General features: G+C 40.4%; 2 protein-coding genes across 6 annotated transcripts in view; both read right to left on the bottom strand.

Annotated features, from left to right (window-relative positions):
• Positions 1 to 15,575, bottom strand: part of map3k14b (mitogen-activated protein kinase kinase kinase 14b) — a 471,535-nt gene that overhangs the window by 83,333 nt on the left and 372,627 nt on the right. The window lies entirely within an intron of this gene.
• c1ql1l (complement component 1, q subcomponent-like 1-like) overlaps positions 1 to 15,575 on the bottom strand; it is a 42,695-nt gene that overhangs the window by 23,321 nt on the left and 3,799 nt on the right. The window contains exon 2 of the mRNA XM_087310169.1: positions 180 to 2,286. Coding sequence (XP_087166295.1) covers positions 180 to 836 — 657 coding nt within the window. The 5' untranslated portion in view covers positions 837 to 2,286. The remainder of the gene's footprint in view (positions 1 to 179; positions 2,287 to 15,575) is intronic.

Genomic DNA, 15,575 nt, shown 5'->3' with positions numbered 1-15,575 from the left:
TGCTTTCACCAGAAAAAAAAATAGTCATACAGAATTAAAACTACTTAAAGGTAAGTAAATGGGGTGAGTACATTCTCTTTTAATATTTCTAACCCCTTTTTCTTTAACAGTACAGAAAAAATATATCATTATGAATATTCAAATTTTGCATTAAGAAACAGTACAGGTGCAACTCATACCTGTGTGTTTTTCATGAGATCCGCCCACATACTGGTTCCATCCCCTCCTCTCATGAGGACATTATATGTGAAGAAATACGTCCCAGGAACTTTGCACACAAATTTCCCAGTTGCTCCATCATAGTTATTCCCAATGTTTGTAACCACATCGTCAAACCTCAAGATCTCATAGCCCTCCTGTGGGTTTCGAAGACCTGCATAGAAGGCCACTCGGGGTCCCATAGTATAGACGGCTGTCCCCATTCCATTAGCGGTTTTTCCTCCAAGAGGAAAAATCTCTGGTCGCTCTGACTGGTTTTTACTATTTCCTGGTGGCCCCATTGGACCTGGAGGACCTGGCTCTCCGGGTGGTCCCGGGGGTCCTGGAGGACCTGGTAATCCAGGTTTTCCTTGGCGGCCAGGTTTACCCTGTGGTCCGTGAGCATAAGTAGGCAACGGTGGTCCCATACTATGATCAGTCAAAGCTTCAGCTTCCAGCTGGGTATTTGTGATAGCTGTCCCAGTACCAACACCAGCCGTAGTGCCAGTTTTTTCCGAGAATGGATCGCAGACCATTCGGCAAGTGCCCAGCATCTCATACTGACCTCCGTTTTCGCCAGTGCTGCCTGCCAGATGCACCAAAACCGGAATGAGGACCACCAGAACCAACAGGAGCATGACGGCCACGCCAGCCCCTAGCAGGGTCTTCCGTCCCAGGCTGAAGCGGGAAAGGGGCTGGGCCGCCAGCGCGGAGCTCTCGCCACAAGCCGGAATATTGACCTCCGGAAGTGAGAGGGAACAAACTCCCTCAACGTCAGGTGCTCACAAAGTCGAGAAGGCAAACGAGAGCCACCAGGGATCTCAGATGAGTGTTTATTTCTTTTCCGGCTTCAAAGAGAGAGAAAAAGAAAGAGAAAGAAAGAGAGAGAGAGAGCATCCACTGTTTCAGCAGGTGAGTGGAGAGAAGTGTTTGGGCGTTGAGGAAAGAAGTGGGATTGAGAGAAGAGGAGAGAAAGAGAGATAGAGAGAGAAAGAGAGAGAGAGAGAACATGCCCTTCTAGTGTGTTTCTTTGTATGACTCAAAAAGGACAAGTGGGAGGAGGCTTTCTGCAAATGAAGAAACAGGGGGAGAGCAAGTGAGAGAGAGAGAATGAGAGAGAAAGATTTAGTATTTGGGAAAACCCAACGCTGAGGAAATCTCAAACTCCTTTAAGTATGTTTTCTAGTGCGGTCTTTCAAAATATGATTAGATTTTCCACTTGTTGAACTGCATGACTCGATGGCAGGCTTTAGACATGGTGGCTTGATAAAGCAAGAGAGGGAAGATAAGCAAGAGATAGTCTGTTTCTCTGTCCGCGTGACGGTCAAGCAAATATGACAGGATGCAGTCTAAGCGTCAGTTAATCGAAAGGGACACCTGCTGAGTGCAAGCAAAAGGATTTTTCCGCTTCCCCCTTTCTCTGTCTCTCCAAACCGCCCTCGACGCATCTTTCTGGCATCGTTACGTAATTATGTCATTGTTTATTTATGTGCAGTAAACACATAGTAATCCTTCCATAGCTTGCTCGGATTACGAGAACACGCTACGGGTGTCCTCATAATTGTCTCGTTTCATTAAGCAAATGCTAACTCGTACGAGAGTTGATGATCATTTGCTGTCTTGTGCTATGATCCGAGCGTCCCGTGAATGGCAGGCTACTGTAATGAACTTGGCTGTGTGAAAATGAGAGTACTTGCTTTCTATTTGTTTATGTCCTGATTTAGAGTGACGGCAAGTCGGCACAACTCCACCCCTGAAGAGATCGGGAAAGATTGTAAGATGTGAAACTGGTGGACAACTGCCCAGACGTACGCTTCACCCGGCATGTGCGACTAACTTCTTAAAGCCCAATGCAGCATGCTTGTGCAACTGGGACAAGAATTGTTGTTGAAATGGTTTCACTACAGGTCTTTCATAGTTCAGTGTGACATGCTCACTGGCGAACAATTAATTGCCCTTGTGATGAATCTTAGCCTCCAACAAAGTTCTGACAGTGTCAGAAATGATGCGTCACAATCCTGCTGTGTCGCTGCTCCTACAACACTTGTGTAATTAAGGATTTGATTGAACGGTAATTGATGATGAGCTCTGTTTGAAAAACAAAATGAGACTTTAAACATATTGGCACATTGAATTGTTTAAAATGACATTTTAACAAAAAAGCAATTGAATTTACAAATTGAATTTATAAAACTTATTGAATTTAACTCAAATTCACTTTGAAAATATTGCTGTACACAAATTTCCTTATTTGTCCAGATGACAGACTTCTAAATCATAAATCAGATTTTAAAAATGCATGCTAAATGAACATACTTTCATATAAATAACAATGCTAAATTCATTTATTATCAGCAAATCATGCAAGATATATCAGTTTAGTATCTTTCTTTGCATTCTCTGCCTCCAATATGGCGACTGATGACACATCACAAAATCACTACTGGTTTTTACGCTGGACCTGACTGTATTTACATTAATCCATTTGGCAGATGTTATTTTGAGTAACTTGCATTACATTCAGCATTAAAGCTGCAAGCAGCAATGAAAGGGACCTCACACTCTGGCTCACCACAATCCGTGGCCTCAAGATGGCAGAAAACAGCGAACAATAATAACTTCAGTCGATATATTTAAAAAATCTGATAAATTTCAGATTTATGCCAAACTTCCTCCTGTCAGCAGGTGGCGCTATAACTGTGACTCAATGTTGGCAGATAGATGCCTTCAGGAGAGGAATCTTAAAGAACATGTGAAGTTTCAGGCAGGTCAGACATTGTTTGGCTGAGTTATAAGCCAAAATTCCTTCTGTCAGCAGGTGGCGCTATGACTGTGACTCAATATTGGCATGTAGATGTCCTCAGGAGAGAGATCGCATCTAACGTGAAGTTTCAGGCAGGTCAGACATTGTTTGGCTGAGTTATAAGCCAAACTACCTTCTGTTAGCAGGTGGCGCTATGACTGTGACTCAATGTTGGCATGTAGATGTCTTCAGGAGAGGACTTTTATCAGTCCTGTCAAGTTTCAGGCAGATCGGACATTGGCTGTTTCTCAATTCCAAGAACGCAGAGAACGGACTTGTGTTCTTCTGGAGACCGGTCTTGCCAGGTGTCCTCAGAAGAACGAACTCAGGAGACCGCGAGGGCAGAGAATGCATCCTTTGAGAAATGGGATGCTGCGTTCTTCCTGATGGTCACGTGACCTTCACGTGTTTTAAATGGAAATTATTTAAACATTACAGCCTTCATACAACGATTTATTGTTTTTCCACTTTTCAAAATATATATTTTGCATAAAAAACATTATAAATCTATGTTGCACAATATGAATAAAACAGATGTTAATACGAATTTCAGCAAACAAACACCCTTAATGTGTTTATTCCTTTATTAAGATGTTCATGGTAATGTTTACTTTGACCGTTTCATTTAGGGAAACTCCTGAGGTAAATAAGTGATTTCTCTGAACTTTAATAATAAATCTAAATTAAATGCTGCGCTTCCCACCTCCAGTCGCAATGACTTCTGGGACTTCCAGAGTGAGTTTGGTGCTCAAGTCTGCATCAGTGCGTCCTCGATATCAAGAACACATTCGGGAAGTTTCACGCGTCCTCCGTACTTGCGGTCTTGAGTATTGGAACTGAACTTGGGCAGCTGATGATGACGTTGCACGAGAACACGAGGACGCAAGACCGCTGAAGAACGCATATTGAGAAACAGCCAGTGTGTGTTTGAGTTATATGTACTTCCTGTTTCATGGCACAGCACTGAGGTTTGTCATGCCGCCACAGACACGCCCTTCGGCGAAAACTCTAGATCTTTTCAATATATATATATATATATATATATATATATATATATATATATATATATGTATATATATATATTATATAGAGATCTTTCGGAAAACACCACCCAAATTTGGTGCTGATACAATAAAACTTGTGGGAGGAGTTCGTTGCACTGTAAAACATGTAATTTCCTTTTGCCAGCAGTTTGCGCCATAACCGTAACTGGATATTGGCATGTAAATGTGTTCAGGTCAGGACTGTTATCAAACATGGGAATTTTGAGGCAGATCGGACAATGCATGCCTGAGGTATGACAACTTCCTGTTTTGTGGTGAATCAAAGTTTGAGAGGCCGCCACTGACACATCTTCGACAAAACCTCTAGATCTTCGCAATTTAACATCGCCAAGGCCTGTTTTAGATGACAAAACCCAATTTTGGTGTTGATCGGATAAAATCCCTAGGAGGAGTTCGTTAAAATACAACTCCTGGAAATGGCAAAAACGCCACTTTTTCGGCGCAGAAAGTTAAAAATATCTGACTTCCTGTTGGGTTTGAGATTTTACACCAGGAGACTTTTTTGTAGGTTTTGGCATGTTTGATGAGTGTGCCAATTTTCGTATGTGTACGTGGATCGTAGCTCGGGGGCCAGTCCGTCAACAGTGCATAGGTGGCGCTGTCGAGTCATTTAGCCACGCTCACTTCCGAAACCTATAACAAACCTAAATTTTCGTCACTTCTCGGGTGTGTGCAAAGTTTCATGGGTTTACAGGCATGTTTAACCTCTCAAAATCGCAATTCATTCCGGAAGAAGAAGAATAATAAATGGAGCAATTGCAATAGGGCCTATGCACCGTTTCGGTGCTCCGTCCCTAATAATCATTTTCTGGCAATGTCATTTGATGATCACAAAGTACAGATAAAAACTTCACAGGCCGACCTGAAATGAAGAACTCATTAAGATCTCGCAGCAAGCAGAAGCAGGTGGTCCTGTAGATGGTTTCCTGAGGTTGCCCTATAATTACAGGTCTTTTCTGCCCATTTATTTTGTGCATGTCAGGTCTGAGAGAAGACCTGCTTGGAGGCAAGTTTAACTAGTTCTGTGATATAATTTCTCCATCATGAAGCCACCTGGGTCTGATTCCAAACCAACACAAATGATGCAGCTGAAGTTGATAATGCTAAATTTTTAATTGCCGATAATGGAAAGATGCTGCTGATGTATGCGACTCGCAAAGGCATTCCTGGTTTAAAATGAGGCAAAATCTTGAGCACAAACTTTTGGCTACTTGAAACAAACACATTTTGCATTATTCTTGTAATTTTAGCAAGTGAAACATTATATTTTATAAAAAGGTGTAGTGGTTAGTGCATCGACACATGGCTTATGGCGACCCAAATCAGGATTCTCTCCTCAAGGTCTTATGCCGATCCTTCCTCTCTCTGCTCCCCACGCTTTCCTGTCAATACTCTCTACTGTCCTATTTATTAAAGGTAAAAACCCTGAAAAAATAATTAAAAAATTATAATACATGAGCAGTGCTTGAGCATCACTTAGGGGCTGTCTATAGTCATTACTGCCTGCCTGAGTGTTGTCAAAAGGGTACAAAATTTGATGGAATTCTCCATGCAGGAAAATGTACAGTACTACAGTATATAACAGTAAAGTATTATATGCTTTTTGCCTGTTCATACTTGAGTTGAATATCTTGAACGATTGAAGTGAATTCTGCACATTTGTGGCAGATGCGTCATCCATTTTACACCATTCGCGCCACCAATTACTAGTTGCATGAATACTTACATTTTATTTGATGAAATCATATGCTCACATAAAATGATACAGCAGGCCAGATTTGGACTGCAGGGTTTGAGTTGTAATCTTAATGGGGCTTAAATTTTGGTGAACTATCCCTTTAAGGGTGCTTTCACACATATACTGTAGGCTGCGCCCAAAACTGCATACTTCCATACCATATAGTACACTAAAATCAGTATGCGAGCCGAGTGTTATGTCCGAATTCATTGGAGTTTAAAAATCCGTGTGCGAGAAGTACCTGGATGATCTACAATGTCCGGCGAGATTCTGAAGTGCGCATCCAAAGCATGCTGCGCTATCCCATGATGCTCCGTGAGAGATTTCATGAATGGGAGTGAAATGACACAATTGACGCGGGAAGATCAGGTGACCATGACAAAGTGGTGAATGTAGTTCATCCGAAATCTATTCATACTGCTCACATTCATACTGCATAGAACGTACTTTTCGAACGGCCGAGTAGTACATTTAATTTAAAATGCAGTACCTACTGAGTAGTAGGCGGTTTCGGACGCAGCCATTGTATGTTTGCTTTGAACGAGGCCAAGTTTAAAAATGATACATTGTAGCATTTTCAGCCATTTCAAACAGACTGCTCTACAAAGCATCAGTTGAAAGGAACCAAAACCAAGCAGTCATGTGGCAACATCCACATCAGTCGTTGGCTAGACGGATTTCCTGAACTTCATCTTGATTGGTCAGAATTAAGGCTTGCAAAACTCACATGTGCAACACATGGAAGTAAACAAATAACAGAGGAAACATCAGCAGACAGTATTGAGTTCCTGACAACTCTGTTAGTCTGTGACCTGCCATAAATGTAGTAAAGTGTCGAAAAACAACCCCCAGAAAGCACCTTGCAGCTGATTTAGTCCAAGAGCAAAATAGTACTTTTTGCGTTTGGGTCAATTCACCATCTCACCACAAATGAACTGCCCCAGGGTTTGTTTGAAAATGTACAGAGACTACCTTGTCAAACAGGTCTCGGTACACTTGTTTGGTCCACAGCAGAGTACGATTGCCACTTTCATACCTGGCCAAACGAAAAGCACGAAAAGGCAAACCAACTCTGGTATGTTTTACCTGAACTAACTGAGACCGGTGTGAAAGCACCCTAACATCATGTTGCATGGAGGCTCTCTGTGTAATATAGGCATGGGCCAGTTTAAGATTCTGATGGTTGGATAAAAATATCACGGTATCAGGATATTGTGATTACTGCTCTTAAACTAATTGTTTCCCCCATTGAACACAATATATTTCATTTCAAGAGTTCACAGTTAGATATTGCTTGATAATAATAGCAGGTTTGACATGCTGTCCCGGGTGGGAACCCTGAGCTCGGAGAGTTCAGAGCTCCCGCTTCATCGATGAGCATGTAAGCAGGAATGAGATCAGGTAGTTCTCGAGAGGTAAAGGAGGAGATGGGGTGGATAGGGTTATCCTTCAGAAAACAATGATAAGGGAATAATTCTAGATGGGTTATTTATAGTCAGTTTGAATTTATCCGATGGCTTACTAATGATGGGATGGGAGACCAGCAACAATCAATCATGTCACATGCTCCTCTTGAAATTAGTTTGTGAAATATTTTGGAACAGTAAACATGTCAAGCTAAATAATTTACCGGTTAATAAACCACTGACTTCTGGTATCTTCATTAGTTTCAAAAACACAGACCTTGAAAAGGCATCTTTGGATATCTTTCTTTGGATATAAAGCAAGTTCTGTTTACGTATGCTGATTCATAAGCCATTCGGTTTTCAGATGTTTCCTGAATCGAAGGCTGACTACTAGCTTTTGATATGGGTCCTTTTTTGGCTGGAGATACTGTTGCCCTAAAAAACTAAATAAAATATTCATTAAAAAAAACACTTAAAAAAAAAACACTTACATATTACCGGTTTTAAAAGCTTGACTTTATCAAACCATGGTAAATCTTGAAACCTACTGTAATAAAGAGCTCCTGGTCCCTTTCATTTGTCCCACCTTGCAAAACCCACTAAAATCCGAAGGTGCATTTTCACAAAAAATGCGGCTTTACTTTCTGTCCTCTTCTGTGGTTTGTTGTGCTGTCATGGGACATGAAGAAGAGGGTTGAGGGTTTGCTGACTATCGCTGTGAGTCACTGAAACAGAGAGAATGTTGATCATTGGCTTCGGGGACAGCAGGCAGTGTGGAGCCCCGAGCACAGTGACTCAAGTCGTGGCCAAGATGCCCTTGACAGCGGCCGCAGCAATGCCACAAGAAGAGAGACTTTTCCAGTCCTCTTTACGCAATGTCCATAGTAGGGCTGCACAATGTATCGTTGCAGCACAGATATCGCAATGTGTGCATCTGCAATAGGAGAGTTTATTTATAAAGCACATTTCATACACAACGGTAATTCAAAGTGCTTTACATACACAAGAATAAAAGAAACAAAGTACGAGTATAGGAAAATAAAAACAGCAAAGGATAAAAATGATTAAAAACAGATTTTAAAGGAATGAAAAAGAAAAAGACATGATAGTGCGACTGTCGGACGTAACAGTGCTCATTCAGTAAAGGCACATCTAAAGCCGAGGTTAGACTGCACGATTTTCAAAGTTGTCGCGTCACAGATGTTTTTACACTGCATGACTATCTGGGGTAGCATTTCATCGCTGTTGTGTTTACACTGCGAGATGGATAGGCGACAGGGGGTTTCACACTGCATGACTTAGTTAAACCTAACACATAGTTAGCATAACCTTATTTAGTTGCAGCAGTTTTGTTCCGTGCAGAAACTTATTGTTGAGAGACCTTTATGAACTAACCGTGATAGATTAAAGCGTGGTTAATAGTGAAATTGGTTTATCGATGCATCCCTATCAATGCTAGGCAAGGGCCGGTATAAGATTCTGACGATATGATAACCTTGGATAAAAATATCATATCACGGTTTCACGATTTTACGGTATTGTGATAACTGCTCTAAAATATATTCTTTTTAAATGTCTGGGTAAAAAACAACATTTTCCCCCCTATTCTCCTTATTTAGAAGCAGTAAACAGGTCAGACTAAATAATTAAAATAAATCATTGACTTCAGCTGTCTTCATTAGTTTCAAAAACACAGATGTCTTTATAATTTAAAACGGCATCTTTAGATATCTTTTTTGCACTTTTTTTTTTAGTATTTTAACGCAATTAAAAAAAATCTTACACATACCTTAGGAACGATATTACAGAAAATTTGGGCGGTTTTAAAACCTTGACTTTTCCAAACCACAGTATACCTTAAAAGCGTTTTTTGTCCCATGCATAATCGTTGCATCCCTTGATTTTCTTCAGAGACATTTTTGTTTTACTGGTTGAAAGTGTCTTCACATTTAGTACCAGGCACGTGCACACATAAGGCTCAACCTGTGCAGTGCACATGCCCTTTTTAGTCTTGGATAGAAAGTATCCTTCCAAAAAGATCAAAAGTGCCCCTGCGACGCGACACACCTTGGTCTCGCCCTTCAGTAGGCGTGCGACAACACCGCTTTTGAGTACGCGCACGACAACACAGCTGAACAGAACACGGGCACGGGCCTGTTTAGTACTGACTAAAGTAAATGATCTAAATGTATTTATACATATTTTTATATTCTGGGTAAGGCATAAGACTAAACAAATGTTCATCCAATTAAATATTGGGCCGATAAATCCTATAATGTTGATTAGAAGCCCAAACTGTCTTTCAACAAACGTTGATTTGTACACCCGCGTAGCCATTCACACATCCACCGTTATAATCCCAAAGTATAGTGAGTTACAATAGTCCAATCTAGTGGTAATAAAAGCATAGATTATTTAAACTTTTTCTAGATAGAATAGATTTAAATGCTTTTAAGAATCGAAGCTGAAAGAAGCAGGATTTAACCACTGCATTTATCTGTTTGTCAAAGCTCAAGCCATTATCCAGAATAACACCCAGTTTTTTACCAAAGGCTTCATAGAGAAACTAAATTTTGGCGTTTATGTGTGGAGTTTGCATGTTCTCCCTGCGTTCGTGTGGGTTTCCTCCGGGTGCTCCGGTTTCCCCCTCAGTCCAAAGACATGCGGTACAGGTGAATTGGGTAAGCTAAATTGGCCGCAGTGTATGAGTGTGAATGAGTGTGTATGGATATTTCAAATCGATGGGTTGCAGCTGAAATGGCATCCGTTGTGTAAAACAAACACTGGATGAGTTGGCGATTCATTCAGCCGTGGCGACCCCAGATTAATAATGGGACTATGCCGAAAAGAAAATGAATGAATAAATGAATGAACTATCAATGCTCTGGAAGGGTTTGACGGGCCGAACAAAATCATTTCAATCGTACTCTCATTAAAATCTAGAAAGTTGAAAGACAACCCGGCTTCCACATCCGACAAACACAGCATAAGAGTCTCTAGCCCACTTAAACTTGGTTTTAAAGACAGGTAGATTTGGGTGTCATACGCATAAGTGAAAAGACAGACCATGCTTTAAGCATTTCAAGCCAGTTTAAAGCACTCAGACGCATGAAATTATAATGTTTGTAACATAAAAACGGTTAATTGTATTAATGTATAAAGTATGTATAATATGACATCTGATGAAATATGTAAATGCATTCCAAAATAAAATAATCGCAATGTCTGTTTTTTTTTTCCAATATCGTACAGCCCTTCGACTTTTCTCCTCCTCTTCACCAGCTGAGAACAACAAGCCCTTTAGGTCAGCCAAAATCCCCCAGAGAGATGCACGCGTCCTGCTCATCCTTGAGTATGGGGGGGAATTTCATGTATCTTACATGATTTTACTTGAAAGCGAACATAATGTACAGATAAACCTCAGGCTGGGCGAGAAAAGGCCAGAAATGTAAGCTAGACTGATCTTATGAGCTGCTTTTGCATGCATGTGCTCAGTGTCCATATGCATGATCATATATATATGTGTGTGTTTTTTCCTGCAGGTCTCCGCGTCTGAGAGCACAGAGGAAAGGCGGTGGCTGTTGACATTAAAAGCAATGAAAAACATTAAAAAAGCTGTCCATTCATTTCAGCATCGCATGGTTAGTTACAGTGCGCATCCACACAACATAGCCATGTTTTGTTGTTCTGCATTTGAGGGACACAAACTAGAAAGCGTGTTGTTTCTTGTACAGTAGGTTGCATTGGATGAAAGCGTCTGCTAAATGCATAAGTGTGCTGTACTGTATGAGACACTATTATTTGGAGAGCCAGTGTCATAAACAGCCTGAAGGGAAAGAGAGGAAACAGTGGGAAATAAACCATCCTTTCATACGTAACGTTTATCGTGTTTTTTGTGCACTGTGTAGCAACATAAAAGCACTCAAACCATTTATGCATCATTTCTTTGAGTGTTTCTTCACATCTGACAGTGTTTATTTTCTACTGTCGACATGACCTGGAGCAATTTATGAAGAAAACACATGTATATTTGTTTTGAAACGTATATATGCTAATTATTTCCCAGTGACGGGTTGCAGCTGGAAGGTTATGCGCTGTGTAAAACATATGCTGGATTAGTTGGTGGTTCATTCCGCTGTGGCAACCCCAGATTAATAAAGAGACTAAGCCGAAAAGAAAATGAATGAATGAATATTTGCTAATTGTTATAGGAAACATTGCCTACCAATGAACCAAAAATGTAAGAATTCATTTTCTTTTTGGCTTAGTCCCTTTATTAATCAGGGGTGACCACAGTGGAATGAACTGCCAACTTATCCAGCATATGTTTTTATGCAGCGTATGCCCTATCCATCACTGGGAAACATCTATACACACTCAGTCACACACATACACTACGGACAATTCACTTTTAACACGTCTTTGGACTTATGGTTTGTTTTTCTGAACAAAAGCAGCTTTTAATTTTTTAAAAACTATTTTAGGGTCAGTATTATTAGCCTCCTCAAGAAGTATTTACTGCAGAATTTTTGATTGCCTACACAAGAAACCAGTTATACAATAACTTGACTAATTATTCCAACTTTCCTGGTTAACATAGTTAAGTCTTTAAATTAGATTTTAATTTATTTTAATCTGAATCAAAGACTATAGAATACTTAAAGGGACTTTAATGTGAATACAACTGAATACAACAATCTTGTAAAATAACTTAAATATTTTGCACTGACTAGGAAAGATAAAGTAGTTATTAGAAATCAGTTAAACTATTAAGTTTAAAACATGTTGTAAAAAATTTGACCAATTACTAAATGCGTCAATCCCAACCCCCCGGTATTTTCGCCATTTAATACGTAAAAACAGCAAAAATCAATGCAATTACGCCGTTTTGCTGGACTGAACTTTGAAATAATGGGCTGATTATAATACTATACAAAACGCTGTTTTTACGGCATATTTGAAAATACCAGCGTTTTAGGGTTGACACGCGTTTGGTAATAAACCAGTTTGACAAACTTGGCTTTTCAATTCAATTCAATTTTCAATTCAGCTTTATTTGTATAGCGCTTTTACAATGTAGATTGTGTCAAAGCAGCTTCACATAAATGGTCATAGTAACTGGAACAGTGTAGTTCAGTTTTTAGTATTTAAGTTCAGTTCAGTTCAGTTTAGCTCAGTTCAGTGTGATTTAATCATTACTGAGAGTTCAAACACTGAAGAGCAAATTCATCGATGCGTAGCTCTACCAATCCTGAACCATGCGAGCCAGTGGCGACAGCGGAGGGGGGAAAAAAACTTCACCTCATGGGAGTGAAGAAAAAAAACCTTGAGAGAACCAGACTCAGTTGGGCACGACCATTTTAATTTCTCCGCTGGCCAAAAGTCTTGTGCAGAGCTTCAGTCACTGCGGCTTTCCATAGGTTTATACTCAACGTGTCCGCTAGTTCGATTGAGTTCGCGCAGTGAATAATGTGACGTTATCGTGAAGTTTGCGGAGGTTCGCTTTGGGTGCGTGCGACATGATTTTGGCCAGCGGAGCGCAAGATTTTGAGTTCGCATGGCGCCGCGTTTGATCTGAGTTGCATATGAAACACTTCGAAGAGATTTTGCCTAAAACGGGTTCAACTGTACAGACATCTTTATGATCCATGATCATAGAGATAACCTTTAAAAGGAGGAAAGTTTTTGTTAAAACGTTTGGAAAAACCTGAGGAATAAGTTAGTTAAAGCCAAAAGAGGCCATGGCAAAAGTGGAGATCCACATTACAGAAATACGTTTTTTCCACCATTCATGGGTTTTAAACTGATGTAAATGTTACAATTTTAAATTTAAAACAATTTAATAGTTACAAAACTAAAATTAAGGAGCAAATAATTTCTTTGACAACTGGAAAGGAATAATTGAGCCTATCGGTTTACAATATAGCGATGGCCTGTTTCTAGGCTTTATTGGTGATAAAGGTCAGGAATGTTGTACTGTTTTTGCTTTTATTCTTGCCATAATAAAAATTATATTTGTAGAGCAAACCATGTTCTGCTGTCATTAATACTTTAATAAACTTTATTAGGTAAAACTGTCCGAGATATGAACAAAAGCAACTGATGCATCAAAGTTTGATTAAAAAAATAAATAAAATCTTGAATGGTTATAAAAATCCTTATAATCATAAAAAACTATACAAATAATTAGTTAAAAATATTAAATGATAAAAATGATATGACGTAGTTCCGGAAACTTTCTACTTCTCCATTTATCCGTCTGACTTTACAGTCAGTTTCCTTTAACCACCCCCTGTCATTTTTAAGAATATCACAACAACGAACGTGGCAAGAATAAAAGCCTCATCCATTTCGCGAGGTGCGCACACAGTCAACAGAGGTGTGCGATGCAGCGCCAGGCGCAGTGGCGTAGCGCAAAATGCGGAGGCCCCCCTGCAGGGATCGCTGACGGGGCCCCCTGATGAAGGGGGGGATACGTCACACATCAATTTGCATATCACTGACGTCATCACGTTCTACCGTTTCTGTTTAACAGCCTATGGTTAATAAAGGGGTATTTATAATTGCAATACACTTTATATAAGCATGTTTATTTAACTAAATTTATTGCTGTTTGAATACAGTATATCATTATAGATGTGTAACATTAGTGAATGTGCAGTAATCTCTCATATGTAATAAACTCAGACAAGTTCAGAAACTGTCACTAAAATATCTGTGATTGTGAACAAGAAAAGAATAAACGGTCCAAATAAATTGTTAAAATAAAGTAGAAGTAGATCGGTTTGACTGTACAAGGGAAATACCTTCACACTGCCTGTGCTAAATCATTTGTCGTCGGTACGCAGAGGGGTGATCTGCTCTCGGGCTGCAGGTGGGAGAGGCTGCTGTAGAGGACTGACTGGGCCGACTGTCAGTGCTGTGAGGCGGGGGAGGGGCCGGCGGCATCACACGCAGCTCGTTGAGAAGAGTAGGGACGGTACAGTATGGACAAATGACAGTCTAAAAAAATCTCCAATAACACACAAAAAAGTCGCTAGATTTGTCGCTAGGGGGTCTGAAAAGTCGCTAAATCTAGTGACAAAGTCGCTAAGTTGGCAACATTGGCGGCAAGCAATCAGAATGAAGTAGTCCACCGCTTGAGAGGTGTTCAGAGAACACAGACCTGTGAACTTTGGTTCCGACCACAGTTGTTCCCAACAGTTTATTGAAAATCGCGACGACGCGGGGCCCCCTAATCACGCGGGGCCCCCCCGCGGTGCGGGCCCTGCGGGCCCATCCGCTACGCCACTGGCCAGGCGAAAGTTTAAATCTTATCATATCATAATCTTATCTCCGCAGTCTGCCACCGATGGCTGATCTCGCTTCTCCGTGGCCTTTTGACACAAAAATACGCGTCCAAATTTAGAGGGGCAGATGGGGGGGCTAAGCTTGTTGACACAGGAGCACCGTAGAAGTGCATATAGCCGCGCGCGCATTTAAAACAATTACATGATCAGTGACTCCCTCATGGAATAGGACTACACAATATCATTATACACAACAGCCTAGGTAGGTCTTCAATGACATCCCTGAATGACCGGAATAAAACAGTTATTGCTCCTTCCTGTGCACAATGAACCTTAAAGGGGCAAACCATCAGGTCGTCTGCTTTGATGACATTGAACCCTAAAAAAAAAAAAAAAAAAGTCAAATTTGCACAAGTCACAGGGATCGCCCCATTGAGCTCGGAAAATGGGGAAATCCGTACCACATCCCTGATCCATAAATAAGTAGGCAATTTGTTGTGTATTCATATTCATTTACCAGAAAGCATAATTTCAGAACTCTGCATATAAAACTGATTTGGTTTCACTTTAGCTAAAGTAGGAGTTGCAAATGCTCCCCCTCCCCCCCCCATTCTAATGAATTAAACATGATATTCTTTATAATACACAGTTGCTTTGGTCAAGCTTTTATTTAGCTAAACGAGGATTTGTTTTGTATATTGCGTATAAGTAGGAGTGATTGTCTCTGTGGAGGCCATAAACCTCAGCTTAAAATGTGGGAAATTGAGATGGTTTTGATTTATGCTTGCTTCCTACAGCACACACACACACATTACACCGTGCCAAAGAAGACTTTTTTGATGTCAGAATGGTACCTGCCCACAGATCAGAGTGTTTGTATGTGTGTGTGTTGTGTTTACCACCCACCATACAGAACGACGTGTCAGTCTTAGTTTGCATTGCAGGCTGTTTCTAGATGCACATATTACACAAGCTGTGCTTGAGATTTAAATGACAGGTTACTGTTTGAATAAACCTGCTTATACTTATGTCTCTTCCCTATTTACACATAAATACATACTCTAGACATTTTATACA

The sequence above is a fragment of the Danio rerio genome, chromosome 24, assembly GCF_052040795.2.
Source record: "Danio rerio strain M-AB ecotype USA chromosome 24, GRCz13ab, whole genome shotgun sequence".
Taxonomy (NCBI): Eukaryota; Metazoa; Chordata; class Actinopteri; order Cypriniformes; family Danionidae; genus Danio; species Danio rerio.
This window is presented reverse-complemented; position numbering and strand designations above follow the sequence as displayed.